Raw genomic sequence first — 18419 nt, 5'->3', positions numbered from 1 at the left:
ACTCCTCGGCTCTGTGTGGTTCAGTGACTCTCATGTCTCCAGAATAAAATTTAAACTCTTCTTAAACTCTACTGCTGGACAGTGAATGAGCCTTTGTATTCCAGATTCATCCACTGTCCGGCAGTGTAGCCTCAGACAACTGAACTAAGCCTTTGTTTGCTCATCTGCCTAAACTCACTGAGCCGTCATGGAACCTTGGTGAAGTTACTTGACTTTCCCATCTAGATTTATGCTGTAAGATGTGTACAATGGGACTGTTTCTGAGGGTTAAATGAGTATGCCACAGTTGGAACACTGTCAGGCACATAATGCTTGCCAGATGTTGACTGTTCATCTTTATCCTATGAGGCCAATGGTACCCCACTGTGGGGTTCTCAATTTTGTATAAGAAGATAATGCTTTATGATTTGTTAGTAAAAGAAATATCTGAGGCTGGGCGTGATGGCTCATGCCTGTAATCCCAGCACTTTGGGAGGCCAAGGTGGGTGGATCCCCTGAGGTCAGGAGTTCAAGACAAGCCTGACCAACATGGTGAAACCCTTGTCCCTACTAAAAATACAAAAATTAGCTAGATGCAGTGGCACATGCCTGTAGTCCCAGCTGCTCAGGAGGCTGAGGCTGGAGAATCGCTTGAACCTGGGAGGTGGAGGTTGCAGTGAGCTGTGATCATGCCACTGGACTCCAGCCTGGTTGACAGAGCAACACTCCATCTCAAAAATAAGTAAATAAGTAAATAAAAGAAATATCTGAGTATCCCTGCCATGGAAAGAAGAAACAGAGGGAGAAAAGGGAGTTGGTAGGTCCTCGCATTATAGAGCTGGGAAGGATGTGTTCAGTCCCTATTTTATAGACAGGGAGGGGAAAGTGTGATGTCTCCCAGGCTTTCATTCAGGATACACAGCCATAACTCCCTACTGAGAGTGGGACCAGGGCCCTGGGGGTAGCTATGATCAAGTTGCAGAGAAGAACTAACACTTATAGGACAGGAGAGAAGCATTTAGTTAGAAAAGCAGTCAAAAATTTGTGTATAACTACATTTGGTGAGAAAATGAAAGCTGTCAGACTCTGAAAAGCAGAAATGCTCCTGGAACTGACTTTAGTAACTGGTGTTTTCTTTCTTTCGTTTGTGTGTGTGTGTGTGGTGTGTGTGTGTTGTGTGTGTGTGTTTGAGACAGACTTTCACCTTTGTCAGTCGGTTGGAGTGCAATGGTGTGATCTTGGCTCACTGTGCAACCTCCACCTCCTGGATTCAAGCAATTCTCCTGCCTCAGTCTCCTGAGTAGCTGGGATTACAGGTGCCCACCACCACACTGAGCTAATGTTTTGTATTTTTAATAGAGATGGGGTTTCACCATGTTGGCCAGGCTGGTCTCGAATTCCTGACCTCAGGTGATCCACTCCCCTAAGCCTCCCAAAGTGCTAGGATTACAGGTGTGAACCACAGCACCTGGTTGTACCAGGATTTTCTATTGAGTTCTTGTCAAGGGTAACTTCCAATAATAATCCCCCCCCCACTTTTCTCAGGACTGTAAAGCTCAGGCAGCCCAGAGTGAATAAAAGCCTGAGTAATGCAGTCAGCACAGAGGGGCAAGGTGGCCACAAGATGGGCAGCAGCAGGGATGCGCATTGTGAGGCCTTGGGTGGGGCTGTGGGGCTGGACATTGTGAGTCACTAGCCTGACCTGGCTGTTTCCTGGTAACCAGGTGACATAGGAAGCTTTGTGGATTATAGGCGTCAGCCAGGGCCAGCAGCCCTCAGTCGGTAACTGGTAGTGGAAGGAGGAGGAGCTCCAACTGTGCTGTCTCACAGCAGTTTTTGTGCCTCTCAGCGCTTGTCATGTTCATTTATTTTTCAAAGAAGACAGCAGGTCCCCGACCTCATAGACCAGCCGGTTTGGGAGGTGGCTGCAGAGTAAGGGCTGAGGCCCCAGATCTGCCTGGGGACAGGCTGCTTCTACAAGTGTTGTGCCAGCCTCAGTAGTGTGGCTGCTAGGGCAGCACCATTTCAGTTTCATCGAAGGCTCAGGCAGGAGTGGAGAGGAGTGCGGGTGCCCCATGGGGTGTATACTGACCTGTTGTATCGACTCCACCTGTAGCTGGTGCAGGCGGAAGGTAGCACCCTGTTATGAATCTGATATTTATGAGGCTGTGGCTGCTACAACATCAGAATCCACTACTGTAGAGCCGGGCAAGCTGGATGTGGGAGCCATGGAGGGCCACGACCTGCAGCACATCAGCAACCAAAAGATGCCCACAGGTAAGAAAAGCCACGGGTGCCATTTACGCTCTGGCACACCTGTGGCCACCCTCACCCCCTTCCCATAGCCTCATCCCCAGAGACATCCTCAGCTTCCAGCTCCCTCCTGCCCATAGCCAGCTTTCCCAGATCTGGGACATGGGGACAAAGGCTGACTCTGCCTCTTGTCTTTGTCATTGAGGCTTTTTGATCTAGAAAAGGGAGAGCCCTTTTCTCAATGAAAATTCAAATACCCCAATCCCCATCCCATTCTCTAGCCGACCTATCCAGCCAGCTTGGTCCCTAAAGGAAGGAATCAGGTAAGGATCAGATTGTTTCTTTTCTTCCATCGCTTAAGGTAGCTTTTTTTTATTTATATATATATATATATATATATTTATTTATATATATATATATTTATTTATTTGTTTATCTATTTAGATGGAGTCGCTCAGTTGCCCAGGTTGGAGTGCAGTGTTGCGATCTCAGCTCACTGCAACCTCTGCCTCCTGGGTTTTGGCGATTCTCTAGCCTCAGCCTCCTGAATAGGGACTACAGGTGCCTGCGACCACGCCTGGCTAATTTTTTATATTTTTAGTAGAGATGGGGTTTCACAGTGTTAGCCAGAATGACCTCGATATCCTGACCTCATGATCCACCTACCTCAGTTCCCGAAGTACTGGGATTACAAGCACGAGCCACCACATCCAGACCCTAATTTAATTTTTTTTAAGTTCTAAGACACATGTGCAGGATGTACAGGTTTATTACATGGGTAAAAGTGTGCCATGGTAGTTTGCTACACCTGTCAACCCATCACCTAGGTATTAAGCCCTGCATGCATTAGCTGTTTATTCAGATGCTCTCCCTTCCCCTGTCCCCTGACAGGCCCCAGTGTGTGTTGTTCCCCTCTCTAACACTATTCGTATTCTAAGACCACTCCCTTGCTGATGACAAATCTAAGTGATGGGTTGTGGGGGACTCTCTTGCCTGTTTTTGTCTGGAGAGCCTGCCTGGCTTCCGGTTCCTGATAAGAGTGAGGACCTGGAGTGCAGTGTGAGAAACAGATGGCTCAGTGAAGAACTATGATCATCCACTAGAGTCCCTGGAAACAGCCATATCATTTAAATGGTGTGGATTTGTGTGTAGGAGGGCTGGGAGGTAGCTAGGGGTGAATCCATGTGTAGTGAGTGTGAGTGTGTTTGTAAATGTGTGTTTTCCCCAAAAATGTGGCCCCACATGTCCAGCATAGTACAAGTGTCACTTTTGTTGAATTCCTGGCCTATGTGATCCTCTCACCTCAGCCTCCCAAGTCATGTCATTCTTCTAATAAAAAGGAAGAAAAACTTCAGCACCACCATACACTTTACATAAATGACCTCTTTCCTCCCTCACCACAGCTGTACCTAAAGGTCCATTCAATATCCCTGCTCCTTAGATGGAGAGAGTCCAGAAAGGAGTGAACCCAGATTTTGACCTCCTGAATGGAAGAGGCAAAAGTGAATCCAGAAATGGGTCCCAATGTGGATGGTCTGTATTACTCAACTGTGTCATCACTCAGGCTTGGTGATATGACCCCACACCAGGGAGTTCCAGCACCTATGTGTGCCCCTGGAACTGTGTGGCCTATAAGCTGCCAAACTTTGCCCATCATCAAATGGGGCCCCAGTGGTCACATAACCCTGGGTACCAAAAGGTACATGGAACAACAGACGTTTGCATGGACATTACTGTGAAATACACATAGAAAGCCCACAGGCTTCTGGTCAGCTCACAGATTTTGAGAAGTGTAAGGGTTCACATAGAACCGTGCAGGTCAACATCTGTCAGTGCTGGGGTCATTCCTTAGCACTTGGTCAAAGCAGGGAAGATCAGGAAGATATTGCATTGTATTTAATAACAGGATACCTCAGGCATTAGAAATGCTCCAATCCATGGCTGGGCATGGTGGTTCATGCCTGCAATCCCAGCACTTTGGGAGGCTGAGGCAGTGGATCACCTGAGGTCAGGAGTCTGAGACCAGTCTGGCCAACATGGTGAAAGCCTGTCTCTACTAAAAATACAAAGATTAGCCAGGCATGGTGTCCCATACCTGTAATCCCAGCTACTTGGGAGACTGAGGCTGGAGAATCACTTGAACCTGGGAGGTGGAGGTTGCAGTGAGCCCAGATCGAGCCACTGCACACTCCAGCCTGGGTGACAGAGTGAGACTCTGTGTCTGAAAAACAAAGAAATAAATAAAAAGAGATGCTCCAATCCATAGCAGACAGACAAGGGCCAGTGCCACATTAGAACTCAGGACAACATTATTATTAGCCTGGTGCCCATCACCCTCACTGGAGACCTCCTGCACAGCTAAGCGAGTGAGGCTCAGCACTCACCAGGTACTGATCCCCATGGTGAACTGTCCCACTGTCGGGGGCTGGGGTGAGCATCAGCAGCCACTGACTCAGTGGACACACACACAGTGTAAAGAAGTGGAAGACATGGGCTGGGCGCGGTAGCTCATGCCTGTAATCCCAGCGCTTTGGGAGGCCAAGGTGGGTGGATTGCCTGAGGTTAGGAGTTCGAGACCAGCTTGGCCAACCTGGTGAAACCCTGTCTCTACTGAAAATACAAAAATTAGCTGGGTGTAGTGATGGGTGCCTGTAATCCCAGCGACTCAGGAGGCTGAGGCAGGAGAATCACTTGAATCCAGGAGGCAGAGGTTGCAGTGAGCCGAGATTGAGCCATTGCACTCCAGCCTGAATGACTGAGTGAGACTCTGCCTCAAAAAAAAGAAAAACAAAGGAAGAGAAGAGGAGAAAAATCACAAGGTTAGTACTCATATCTCTGAGACCCCTTCTGAGTAGGAGTGAGCAGGATCTGGCCTTCCTGTCTGCGGAGAGCATGGTGTGGACATCATCCTGAATGCCTCAAGAATGGAGTTTCATCGCTTTCTCTTGTCTTCTCCATCTCTTTGTGCGATGATGGCAGTGACACCAGCAGAAGTTGGTGAGGAACCAGAACAGGAATCAGGTCCCCACTTCTCTGACACAGGACACAAGTCAGCAGGGATGGACTTCAGGGTCAGGACAGACACAGACAGGTCCCAGGTCTGATCTTCCTGGGGCTGGGACAGATGAGTTTTTCTTTTTCACCTCTTCTGGGAGTCACTTGAGGAATGGTCCTTGAGGAGACACTATTGGGCAAGGGTTGTCTGGCCCAGAAATGTATGTGTGCATGTCTGTGTTTTTTTTTTTTTTTTGAGGTGGAGTCTCTGTTGCCCAGGCTGGAGTGCAGTGGTGCGATCTCAGCTCACTGCAACATCCACCTCCCAAGTTCAAATGATTCTCCTGTCTCAGCCTGCTGAGTAGCTGGAATTACAGACATGTGCCACCATGCCAAGCTAATTTTTGTATTGGTAGCAGAGATGAGGTTTCTCCATGTTGGCCAGGCTGGTCTTGAACTTCTGACATCAGGTGATCTGCTTGCCTTGGCCTCCCAAAGCTCACAGGCATGAGCCATCGTGCCTGACTGAAATGTGTTTCAACTGGACAGACCCCCTAGCACTGGGCCTATAGTTGCAGCACTCCCAAGTAGCAGGGGAGGTGGGGAGGGACAGGAGTTCCAGTGCACCAGGAGCTCAGCAAAGGGATGGGGACTGATTTTAGAGTCCAGCTCATCCATGCAACTCTTCTGTGGAATCCAGAGCACATCAGTTTCCACTTATTTTACAGAAGGTTTGGAATCTTCAGTGTCAAACTCTATCTGTGTTGTGTCTTCCCACAGTGTGGATAGAGGAACCCTGGCTATGGATGTTTCCTGCCAGGGCAGTGTCTGTGTCTTCCTCATTAGTCCTTATCCCAGAGGTCAGTCCTGGGGAGAACATGTTAGGCCCCATGGGTATTGTAGTGAACACATCCCTGGGATGAGTTCTAGGTCAGCCCTGGGCTGGGATCTAGCACAGGTGTGGAAATGTTCCCTTCTCAGCCTGTCCAGCCTGTTGAGCCCTACACCAATCCTGGAGCCTGCCCCAGCTTCTGAGTCAGGATCCCTGGAGATGAGGTTGAGCTCCTGAGGACAGTGAGGTGCCCCGGCCCATCGGCTCCTGCTGCTCTGATCCGGTCTAGACAGGGTGTGCAGGGCCACGGTCTTCCCGTGTGCACGTGTGCCCTCTGCTGTAATCCCTCTGGACCTGGATGTTGTCCTCATTGTTGTCATATCCCCAGCCCCACACAGTGACTGGGCCTAGTGTAGATGCCCAGGAAGTAACCATAAATGTATGGTAGAAGCAGAGCTGCAAACCATTTTGCTAGAAAACCCCAGGGGAGAGGGGTCATGTCTTCATCATGTCTGGATCTCCTGTGCTGTCTAGTGCAGTTCTCAGTCATATATGTGCTTCCTCATATTTAAATACATTTAAATATTTACAATAAAAAGTTCAGGGCCTGGCGTGGTATCTCACACCTGTAATTCTAGCACTTTGGGAGGCTGGGGTGGGTGGATCAGCTGAGGTCAGGAGTTCGAGACCAGCCTGGCCAACATGGTGAAACCCCATCTCTACTAAAAATGCAAAAATTAGCCATGTGTGGTGGTGCATGCCTGTAATCCCAGCTACTCAGGAGACTGAGGCAGAAGAGTCGCCTAAACATGGGAGGCGGAAGTTGCAGTGAGCTGAGATCATGCCATTGTACTCCAGCCTGGGCAGCAAGAGTGAAACTCCATCCAGAAAAAAAAAAAAAAAAAATTCAGAACCTCATCAAAACTGCCACTGCGCAATGGCCCAGCAGCTTTCTGTTCATGCAGTGAAGAGATTTCCATCCCCACAGACTGTTCTTTCACATCTGCTGTGAGCCTGGCTGAGGGAACGATTGTTGAACTCCTCTAACTCAAAGCATGCACATCAAAGTGGGAATCTCAGGGCTGTGAGATTGGAGGTGAGACCTATAATGGGCCAGTAGAAGGAAAAAGTTGAAACGTGATTCCTTCAGTTCCTGTTTCTCACTTGAAGGCTGGCAAGTGTGAGTAATGCCTTTCTAGAGATCTCTGATGCCACAGAGCCTAGGGAGAGTCTGACAACACTGAGGGGAGGGCAGAGTGATCTCATGTAACCCAGTGTGGCCTCACCTGGAGTAGGAGGCTGGGCGAGTTGCTCTCTGGAATAACTTCTTGTGGAGTTTTTGTCTCTAAACATTGACCAATGGACACCGTCCATGAGGGCAGCTGCAATGAGATAGACCTGCAGGTGGAGAATGATACTGTAGGAGGATCTCTGGGAGCAGTTGGGTGACACCTGTTGCTTTGGAACCTAAGAAAAGGGCAATGAAGTCAGAACCAAAGGAAATATGTGTAGAAGTCTGACTTGTTCCTTTTGTATTTTAATAAGATAGAGATGAGGCCATTTGTGTCCATGAGCTTTGTGTGCTGTGTTTGTAACCATTTTTTTTTCTTGCTCTGGTGTTTAATGGTTATCTTTCCAGAAGACCAGCTTTTCCTGTCTATGTCACAGCAAACATCAAAACCTTGGTCTTTGACTTGGGAATGCAAGAGTCTTATTAGGTCCAGGCACTGACTAAGATGCGAGGTATCTGGTGAGACTCCCTCATGCTCACTACTTGAACATAGTTGTTTCTCTGAGATGGTCTCAGAATCTTCAGTCCCACGCTCCATATGCCGCATCCAGCAAACCTCCCTGAGGGACTCACAGTCTCCAACCACCAGGGCACTGACATTAACTCTGTGTCCTTTCAGGTCCCCCTGAGGACAGCCTGAGTTTAAAATCTCTACCACCAAGTGAGGAAGACAATGATGATGCCCACGTAAGACCCCCTTTCTTTGCATTCTAAGGAAATGCAACTTTCCTGATGTGAGAAACAAACTCACCCATTGAAACCCAGAGAATGGACTCAGAGGCCTGCAGAACAGAGAAAGTGAGAATTTTAATGATGGTCTTGCAAGATCGGGTGTCTGATGGGCAGACATACCCAGCACAGTTTCAGCAAGCAATTTATCCCCTAGTGTGCAGGTCCTTCCCCTAGTTCCTCATAGGCTGAGTACTATGGGGTCACAATCTTCCTGGGTATCACATATTGATTTTTTGGTAAGAGCTTTAGGTATTTTTTTTTTAATGGTTGTCTTACCACATTTTGTTGAAGCCCACAATGCATTGCCATCCTAGTCAGCTCAGGGGCTCTTCAAATATTTGACTTATGACCTAAGTAGCTCAGCAGGCTGATAAGAACAGACAAAGTGAGCTATTTTTCAGGCTAGTAAACTTAAAACTTAGACTAAACTTCTTTGTTAAAGTGAGGACAACTAAGCAGGGTGGAAGGGGTACCCAACAAGCAGGCATTACCTATCCAACCAGGAGCCTAGTGTTTCTTCTGTCCTTTGCTGACCTAAACAGGTTCAAGACACTTTGTTTTAAAAATGGACCACTGTATATATTATTTCCTTCACCTGATTTCTTTCCTTCTCAATTAATTTTGACATAAGGATATGATGAGGCATATTATGTACAACATACACAATAGCCCTTCTTGGAGTGGAGTTCAGTGGGAACGTCTTCCCATTTAATACATGACATGCTAGGATGTTTTCAAAGGACAGCATCCATCATCAACTGTAATGCAGAGGCATTTTCCTCTGCACTGGTTTTGAATTAGGCATTGTGAGTTTACCAATCTAATCAACTTCAGAGAAATTCTGTGGGAAAAGCCTTGTCTTTTCCCTATGCTAGGAGTGTTTTGTCTTTGATATGGACTCAGCCACTGTTTCAAAAGTAGTTTTCTGAAGTCATCAGGAGACTAACAGATCTGTGGAAGGGGTGCAGCAGAATTGATCTGATCCTCATAACATCTTCTTTTGTCTCATTGCAGATTTTACCATCACCTGTGCAGGGTACGTACCTTGAACTAACTCACTTTTTGAGAAACCTACTTGTTGTCTTTAATATATAGGTACCTTAATCTGGGTTCCTGTTAAAAATATTGGGGGTCTGGTGAGAGCAAATAATTTTGCAAGTGTATAGCTATGAGCAGAGGGGCTGTAGAAATGTGTGTGAACCCAGAGGACCAGCCGGTAGCTTTTGTGTGAGCCAGTATGTCTTCACTGGGAGTAGGAGAAGTGAGTGCACCTCTCACTGACTTATCCTGATGTTGGTGGTTCTAAACAGCGGATTCTGGAGAATCTCAGCAGGGAAGAGGATACCTTTCCAGGTAGGCAACAAGACATCAGATGGGATCTAATAAAACAGCATTTCCAGGAACCTTCATGTTATACCTGCTGCTTGGGAGGCTGAGGGAGGGTGTAGAAAGAGAAAGAAAAAGTAAATATAAGCCGCATTTGTTATTTTCAGAGTTTAATGTCATCATGGTGAGGAGTACTATGTTTAGGGGCTTTTGAGTATCTTGTGTTTTTGATAAACTCTTCTTGTTTTATTATTTAAAGATGATTTTTCTGAGAACACCTGCTCTTTTCTGCCTGTGCCACTGCAAAATGTCAGAGCCTTTGGTTTGGGATGCAGTTCTGTCACAGGCAGTTACTTAATCCTGGAGACAGAATTCTTCTGCGGTGTGACCAGATGCATAGGAGAAATGGATCCTCACCTTATGAACTGTTGGGTTTCATGGCAGCACATTCATTTGTCTGTCCTTGCTGTTTACCTCTGGTGTCAGGGCATCTCCCTGGGCACGGAGGACAGAATGAAAACTCACTCTGGGCTTACTGCAAAAGCTGGTGTCTTGGAAATGGAGGGAGAAGCACAACCTTGAGTACACTGTCAGCATTCCATTTCTTGATGTGAATGAGAATATGCAGTTTTACCATCATTTGTGGAAGAGGCTTTCCTTTCTCCATTGTGTATTCTTGGCACCTCTGTTGAAGATCAGCTGACTCTGTATGTGTGCATTTAATTCTGGGCTTTCGATTCTATATCTGTGATACTTATGGGTGCCCCACGCTAGAAGCATGCTGTCTGAATGTCTCTGTTTTTTGTAGATTTCAACCTCATGAATGTGCATCTTCCAACACTATTCTTTTTCAATGTTACCATGGTTATTTGAGGCATATAAAAATTCGTTAACGTCTTAGGATTACCTTTTCCATTTCTGCACAGATGGCTGCTGCCAGTTTGATAGCAATTGTTGTGAGTCTGTAGATCATGCGTGTATAGTGTGTTAATCAGGTTTAGTCTTCCTATCCATGAATATGGGAAGGCTTTCAACTTATTTGTACGTTCTTAACTTTCTAGAATCTTTATACTGACAGCTGATTAATTAGATCTAACATGACTGATATAAATTTGTGATTTCTTTCTTTCTTTTTTTTTTTTTTGAGACAGTGTCTCACTCTGTCACCATATTGGGGTGCAATGATGTGATCTCCACTTACTGCCACCTCCACCTCCCACATTCAAGTGATTCTCCTGCCTTATCCTCCCAAGTAGCTGAGACCACAGGTGTGTGCTGCCACATCCAGTTAATTTTTGTATTTTTATTAGAGACGTGATTTTACCATGTTGGCCGGGATGGTCTCGATCTCTTGACCTCATGATCCACCCACTTAGGCCTCCCAAAGCCTGGGATTACAGGCATGAGCCACCACACCTGGCCAAATTGGTGATATCTTTTACCAATATTTTGTATGTCTGAATGATTAGGCATCAAATAAAAAATATTATATAAGCTAGTTAACCAAAAATCACCTCTGTACTCAAGGACAATTTTTCATGAATTTGTTCATTTCTATTGGTATACATTTCCTCGTTTCAGTAGATCATGTATATTTGAACCTGAAAAGTTATCATCATGGCAGAAAGTTTTCAGAGCCACATCTCTCAGCTTCACTGGTGTAGGTTGCGCAGGCTGTGTGAGCTTGGCCTGTTAGAATGAAGCCTGATCTTTAGGGAATCTCCGAGGAGAGTGACACAGAGCTGCTGAAGACCCTGATCACAGGGACCCAAAAGGTTGTGTGCACACACCATAGTCCCAGAAGAAGACTTATAAGGAAAAAATCATGACTGTTTTTAATTTTAGCATTTTAATACTTAATTTTTTAAGTGACCTCTATGAAGAAGAAATTGTGATCAGTCTGGTGCAGTGGCTCATTCCTGTAATCCCAGCATTTTGGGAGACCGAGGTGGGTGGATCACGAGGTCAGGAGATGGAGACCATCCTGGCCAACACAGTGAAACCCCGTCTCTACTAAAGATACAAAAAAACTAGCTGGGTGTGGTGGTGGGTGCCTGTAGTCCCAGCTACTCAGGAGGCTAGGTAGGAGAATGGCATAAACCTGGGAGTCGGATCTTGCAGTGAGCCAAGATCACACCACTGCACTCTAGCCTGGGGTACATAGTGCCACTCCATCTCAGGGAAAAAAAAAAAAAAAGTGATCAATAGAATAGAGTAATTTGGGTAAAATGGAATCCATTTCACCAATAAATTAAGTAATCCTTTAAAACAGATGCTAGGCCGGGCGCGGTGGCTAAAGCCTGTAATCCCAGCAATTTGGGAGGCTGAGACGGGCGGATCACAAGGTCAGGAGATCGAGACCATCCTGACTAACACGGTGAAACCCCGTCTCTACTAAAAAAAAAAAAATACAAAAAACTAGATGGGCACCTGTAGTCCCAGCTACTCGGGAGGCTGAGGCAGCATAAACCTGGGAGGCAGAGCTTGCAGTGAGCTGAGATCCAGTCACTGAACTCCAGCCTGGGTGATAGAGCAAGTCTCCATCTCAAAAACAAACAAACAAACAAACAAACAAACAAAAAAACAGACGCTAGATGTGTACCACAGCATAATTGGGTACTAGTGTACCTACACGGTCTTGAATACATTAAGAAAATGCTGTTTATTTTGCAGAGTTTCAAAACATTTGAGAGGGAAGAAGGCACTCTTCCATTGACCCTTAGTGTGTGCTTTAGTTCCATTTTGGATTGACTCTTTTGTATTGCTGCATGATGCCTCTAGTACAAGGCCAAGTCCTCCATGTCTCATGTCTTTCCTGATCCCCTCGTCTGCCATCCCTCTTCCACTCAGGGGAATAGCCCAGCATCAACGCAGTCCATGCTGGTTAATCAACCACCTCCGTACACCACATCCAGCACAGCTCCTAGAGTGACTCACAGTCACCAACACCTAGGGCACTGATCTTTCCTCTGTGTCCTTCCAGGTTCTTCTGAGGACAACCTGGGTTTAGTAAGCCTACCATGAAGTGAAGATGATGATTTGGATGATGATGATGATGCCCAGGTAAGACCACCTTTCTTTGTCTTCTAAGGAAATGTTGGTTTTCTGATGTGAGAAACAAACTCACCAGTCGAAACCCAAAGAATGGACTCAGGGAGCTGAAAAATAGAAGAAGTGAGATTTTCTTTCCTTTTTTTTTTTTAGACAGAGTCTCACTCAATTGGCCAGGCTGGAGTGCAGTGGTGCAGTCTCGACTCTGTCTCCTGGGGTCAATGATTTCTCCTGCCTCAGCCTCCTGAGTAGCTGGGATTATAGGCTTGTGTCTCCATGCCCAGCTAATTTTTGTATTCTTAGTAGAGATGGTGTTTCAGCATGTTGGCCAGGCTGGTCTCGAACTCCTGACCTCAGGTAATCCGCCCACCTTCGCCTCTCAAAGTGCTGGGATTACAGGCGTGAGCCACCCCGCCTGGCCAAAAGTGAGACATTTATTGATAGTGTTGCAAGATCCGGTGTCTGATGGGCAGACACACCCAGCATAGTTTCCACAAGCAATTTATCCCCTAATGTGCAGGTCCCTCCCCTGGTTCCTCATAGGCTGAGTACTATGGAGTCACAGTCTTCCCAGGTGTGTTGCCTACTGATTTTTGGGGAGGGAGTTTTAGGTATTTTTCTAGGGTTGTCTTACTGCATTTTGTTGCAGCCCACAATGCATTGCCATCCTAGTCAGCTCAGGCTCTTCAAGTAGCTGGGCAGGCTGATAAGAACAGACAAAATGAGCTATTTTCCAGGCCAGTAAACTTTCATCTTAGTCTAATCTTCTTTGGTTGAAGTGAGGGCAACTAAGTGGGGAGGAGGGGGGTCCAACAAGCAGGCATTGCCCACCCAAGCAGGAGCCTAGTGTATCCTATTTCTTTTGTCCTTTGCTGACCTAAACTGGTTCAAGGCACTTTGTGTTAAAAATGGACAACTGTATACATTATTTCCTTCACCTGATTTCTCTCCTTCTCAATTAATTTTGATATAAAAATATGACAAGGCACATTACGTACAACATACACAATTCTCTTTGTGAGGATGGAGTTCGGTCTGAGTTTCTTTTCATCTAATACATGACACACTAGGATGTTTTTGAAGGACAGCATCCATCATCAACTGTATTGCAGAGGGATTCTCCTCCAAACCAGTTTTTCTCCTTGGATTAGGCCTTGTGCATTTACCAAGTTAAATCACCTTCAGAGAAATTCTGTGGGAAAAGCTTTTGTCTTTTCCACACATGTCCTCTATGCTGGAATGTTTGGCCTTTGACTTTGACTCACCACTGTTTCACAAGTAGTTTTGTGAAATCATCAGGAGACTAACAGATCTGTGTAAGGGGTGCAGCAGAATTGATCTAATCCTCACGGCATCTTCTTTTGTCTCATTTCAAATTTTACCATTGCCTGACTAGGGTACGTACCTTGAACTAACTCATTTTCTGAGAAACCAACTTGCTGGCTTTAATATATAGAAACCTTAATCTGGGTTCCTGTTAAAAAATGTTGGGAGTCTGGTGAGAGCAAATGATTTTACAAGTGTGTAACTATGAGCAGAGGGACTGTAGAAATGTGTGTGAACCCAGAGGACCAACCAGGAGATTTTGTGTGAGCCAGTGTGTCTTCACCTGGAGTAGGAGAAGTGAGTGCACCTCTCACTGACTTATCCTGATGTTGGTGGTTCTAAAGAGTGGATTCTGGAGAATCTCAGCAGGGAAGAGGATGCCTTTCCAGGTAGGTAAGAAGATTTCAAGTGTGGTCTAATAATACAGCATTTCCAGGAGCCTTCATGTTATACCTGCTGCTTGGGAGGCTGAGAGAGGGTGTAGAAAGAGAAAAAAAAAGTAAATATAAGTCAAGTTTGTTCTTTTTAGAGTTTAATTGTCATCATGGTGAGAAGTACTATGTTTATGGTCTTTTGAGTATCCTGTGTTTTCTTTTTTTTTTTTTTTTTTTAGGCGGAGTCTCGCTCTGTCGCCCGGACTGGAGTGCAGTGGCTGGATCTCAGCTCACTGCAAGCTCCGCCTCCCAGGTTTACGCCATTCTCCTGTCTCAGCCTCCGAGTAGCTGGGACTACAGGCGCCCGCCACCTCGCCGGCTAGTTTTTGTATTTTTAGTAAGACGGGGTTTCACCGTGTTAGCCAGGATGGTCTCGATCTCCTAACCTCGTGATCCGCCCGTCTCGGCCTCCCAAAGTGCTGGGATTACAGGCTTGAGCCACCGCGCCCGGCCGAGTATCCTGTGTTTTCAATCAACTCTTCTTACTTTATTATTTAAAGATGATCTTTCTAAAACACCTGCTCTTTTCTGTCTCTGACACTGCAAAATCTCAAAGCCTTTTGTTTAGGACAGAGTTTTATAACAAGCAGTTACTTTATGCTGGAGGCAAAATTCTTATGTGGTGTGCCCAGATGCATATGAGAAATCAATCCATATCTTATGAGCTATAAAGTTTCCTGGCAGCATACTCATTTGTCCGTTTTTCTTGCTTCCCTCTGGTATCAAGAGCTCTTCCTGGGTGTGGAGGACAGAATGCAAATTCACTCTGGGCTCACTGCAAAAGCTCCAGTGTCTTGGAAATGGAGGGAGAAGCACAACCTTGAGCACACTGTCAGCATTCTATTTCTTCATTTGAATGAGAACATGCAGTTTTACCATCATTTGTTGAAGAAGCTTTCCTTTCCCCCCATTGTGTATTTTTGACACCTTTGTTGAAGATCAGTTTACTGTATGTGTGTTCATTCAATTCTGGGCTCTCTGTATCTGTGAAACTTATGAGTGCCCTTATGCTAGAACCATGGTGTCTGTATTTCTGTATTTTGTGTGCGTGTGTGTGTGGATTTCAATCTCATGAATGTTTTTTATTTTTTTAATGTCATCATGGTTACTTGAGGCACATAAAATTCATTAAAATTGTAGGATTATCTTTTCCATTTCTGCACAGATGGCTGTTACCAGTTGGATAGTAATTGTTGTGAGTCTGTAGATCATGTGTGTAGTATTGTGTGTTAGTCAGGTTTGGTCTTCCTATCCATGAATACAGGATGCCTTTCCACTTATGTGTACCTTCTTTACTTCCTAGGATCTTCATGTTGACAGCTGATAAGTTTGATTTAACATGACTGGTAGAAATTTTTGATTTCTTATACCAATGTTTTATATGTCTGAATGAACAGGCATCACATATATATATATATATATATATATATATTATATATATATATATATATATGTATATGTATATATATTTGATGAGAGAGAGAGAGAGAGATGGAACTTCACTCTTCTTGCCCAGGCTGGAGTGCAATGGCATGATCTCAGCTCGCTGTAACCTCTGCCTCAGAGGTTCAAGTGATTCTCCTGCCTGAGACTCCTGAGTAGCTGGGATTACAGGTGCTCACTACCATGTCTGGCTAATTTTTTGTATTTTTACTTGAGACAGGTTTTCACCATGTTGGCCAGGCTGGTCGTGATCTCCTGACCTCATCCACCCACCTCAGCCTCCCAAAGTACTGGGATTACAGGTGTGAGCCAGAGCACTCGGCCAAAAAATAATTTTTATGTAAGCTAGTTAACCAAAAATCACCCCCATACTCATGAACGTTTTTTCATGAATTTGTTCATTTCTATTGGTATACATTTCCTCATTTCAGTAGATAATGTGTATTTGAACCTTTAAACTTATCTTTATGGCTTAAAGTGTTCAGAGTCATGTCTCTCAGCTTCACTGGTGTAGGTAGAGCAGGCCGTGTGAACTTGGCCTGTTTGAAGGAAGCTTGATTTTTAGGGAATCTCCCCAGGGAGAGTCACACAGGAGCTGCTGAAGCCCCTGATCACAGGGCCCCACCCTTCTAAACAGAAGGGTGTTTAGAAGTCATTCCAGAAGAAGACTTACAAAGAGGAAATCATGACTATTTTTATTGTAACATTTTAATTTGAATTTTTAAATGATCTCTATGAAGAAGAATGTGTGATTAATAGAATAGAGTAATTTGGGTAAAATTCAGTCCATTTCACTAATAAAATAGGCTTTTAATCAAGTAATGAATCCTTTAAAACAGATGCTACATGTGGTATCAGCATAATTAGATCCTAGTGTACTGACATGGTCTTGAATACATTAAGAAAATGCTGTTTGTTTCATGGAGTTTCAAAACATTTGAGAAGGAGGAAGGCACTCTTTCACTGACCCTCAGTGTGCATTTTAGTTCCATTTTGGGTTGACTATTTTGTGTTGCTGCCCGATACCTCCAGTAGAAGGCCAAGGCCTCCATGTCTCATTTCTTTCCAGCTCCCCTTCTCTGCCATCCCTCTTCCACTCAGGGGAATAGCCCAACATCAACTCAGTCCATGCTTATTAATCAACCACCTCTATACAACAATTCAGGCAAAGCCTCCTGAGTGACTCAGTCACTAACCACCGGTGCACTGATCTTTCCTCTGTGTCCTTCCAGCTCATCCTGAGGATGACTTGTTTTTAAGATGCTCACCACGACTTAAAGATGAAGATGCTGATGATGATGGTGATGTCCAGGTAAGACCCACATTTTTTGTCTTCTACAGCAATGTAGCTTTCCTGATTCTTCTCAATTAATTTTGATTTGAAAACCTGGCAATGCATATTATGTGCACTGTACACTATTGTCTTTGTGGGGCTGGAATTCAGTAGGAGTGTCTTCCCAACTGATACATGGTCCGCTATGCTGCTTCTAAATGACAGCATCCAGTATCAACTGGAACACTGAGGCATTTTCCACAATACCAGTTTTCCTCCTTGGATTAAGCATTGTACATTTGCACATAAAATTAAATTTAAAGGTAAATTCTGTGAATAGAGGTCTTGTTTTCTAATAGCTATCCTCTGTGCTAGTCTTTGGGGATTTTGACCTATGGCTCAATCACTGTACTGCCTTCTGGTTTTTTATCATTGTCCAAAGAATAACAGATCTGTGTGAAGCGCACAGCAGAATCTGATTCTCATGTTTTCTTTTATATAATTTCAGATAACAGCTTGGAAAGAAAATGGTATGTACCATGAAATAACTCACTTACAGAGGGAAAAACTTGCTAGCTTCAGTGTATAGAAACCTGATTCTGGGTTCCTGCTAGGAAAGAGGCTTGGGGTTCTCGTGAAAGTGATATTGCCAGTATAGAACTCTGGCCCGGGAAGCTATAGGAAGCTTTGTCAACCCAGAAGAAAGATTAGGGGATCATGTATGAAGCAGTATGGGGTGGGAGAATAGCCTATCAATCAGCTTCAGCTAAAGTAGGAGGAATGGATGAGTCACTCTCTCTAATGACTTATCCTGGTGTTTTTCTTTCTAAAGACTTGACGCTGGAGAGCATAAGTGACGAGGAGACTCATCCAGGTAGGGAACTACGTGCCAGGAAAAACCCAATGGGAAAAGGTTCCCAGGAGCCTCCAGGTTATCCCTGCTGCTTGGGAGGAGGGGCTGAAGGAGGGGGTATGAAATCAGAAGGAAAATGGACATATGTGTGAGGTCTGGCTTGTTGTTTTCAGAGTTTCTTGGCATCATGGTAAGAAGTGTCTCTATGGGCTATGGGGGTACTGCGTTCATGAGAGATTCTCTTTGCAGTCCACCCGCTCTTTTCTGCCTGTGGAACATCAGAGCCTTTGGTTTGGATTAGTCAGCACTCCTAGGGATGGTGCACAAGGGGTGTAGGCTTAAGCACTGGGTGTCATCTGTGATGAAGGCAATCTGGGGGACACAGCTCTCTCGCAGGCATTTCCTGGAACCTAGAGACACAGTTCTTCTGCTGTGTGCCACGGAGAAATCGAGAATCACCCTCTGAATTTTCAGGACTTGTTAGTGCACATTCTGTTTCTGTCCTCGCTGTGCGCTCCTGGTTTGAAGGGATCTTCCGGGGTGGATGGCAGAGTGAATATTCACTCTGGGCTCACTGGTAAAACTCCAGTCTCCTTTGAATGGAGAAAATTTTACCTTGAGCACATTTCCAA

General features: G+C 45.2%; 1 protein-coding gene across 1 annotated transcript; it reads left to right on the top strand.

Moving 5' to 3' along the window:
* The first annotated feature begins 1771 nt into the window (after positions 1-1771).
* LOC117088759 (aspartate-rich protein 1-like) lies at positions 1772-17941 on the top strand. The gene is made up of 7 exons (XM_033219918.1): positions 1772-1838; positions 2096-2256; positions 7969-8036; positions 9096-9117; positions 16894-16973; positions 17443-17464; positions 17767-17941. The coding sequence occupies exons 2-7, from the start codon at positions 2208-2210 to the stop codon at positions 17937-17939; spliced, it is 414 nt and encodes a 137-aa protein (XP_033075809.1). The 5' UTR covers positions 1772-1838; positions 2096-2207; the 3' UTR covers positions 17940-17941.
* Positions 17942-18419: the final 478 nt, after the last annotated feature.

Source organism: Trachypithecus francoisi, unplaced genomic scaffold (assembly GCF_009764315.1).
Source record: "Trachypithecus francoisi isolate TF-2019V2 unplaced genomic scaffold, Tfra_2.0 Contig00782, whole genome shotgun sequence".
NCBI classification, from domain to species: Eukaryota; Metazoa; Chordata; class Mammalia; order Primates; family Cercopithecidae; genus Trachypithecus; species Trachypithecus francoisi.
Note: the sequence above shows the minus strand (reverse complement) of the source record. Positions and strands in the feature narration are given on the sequence as shown.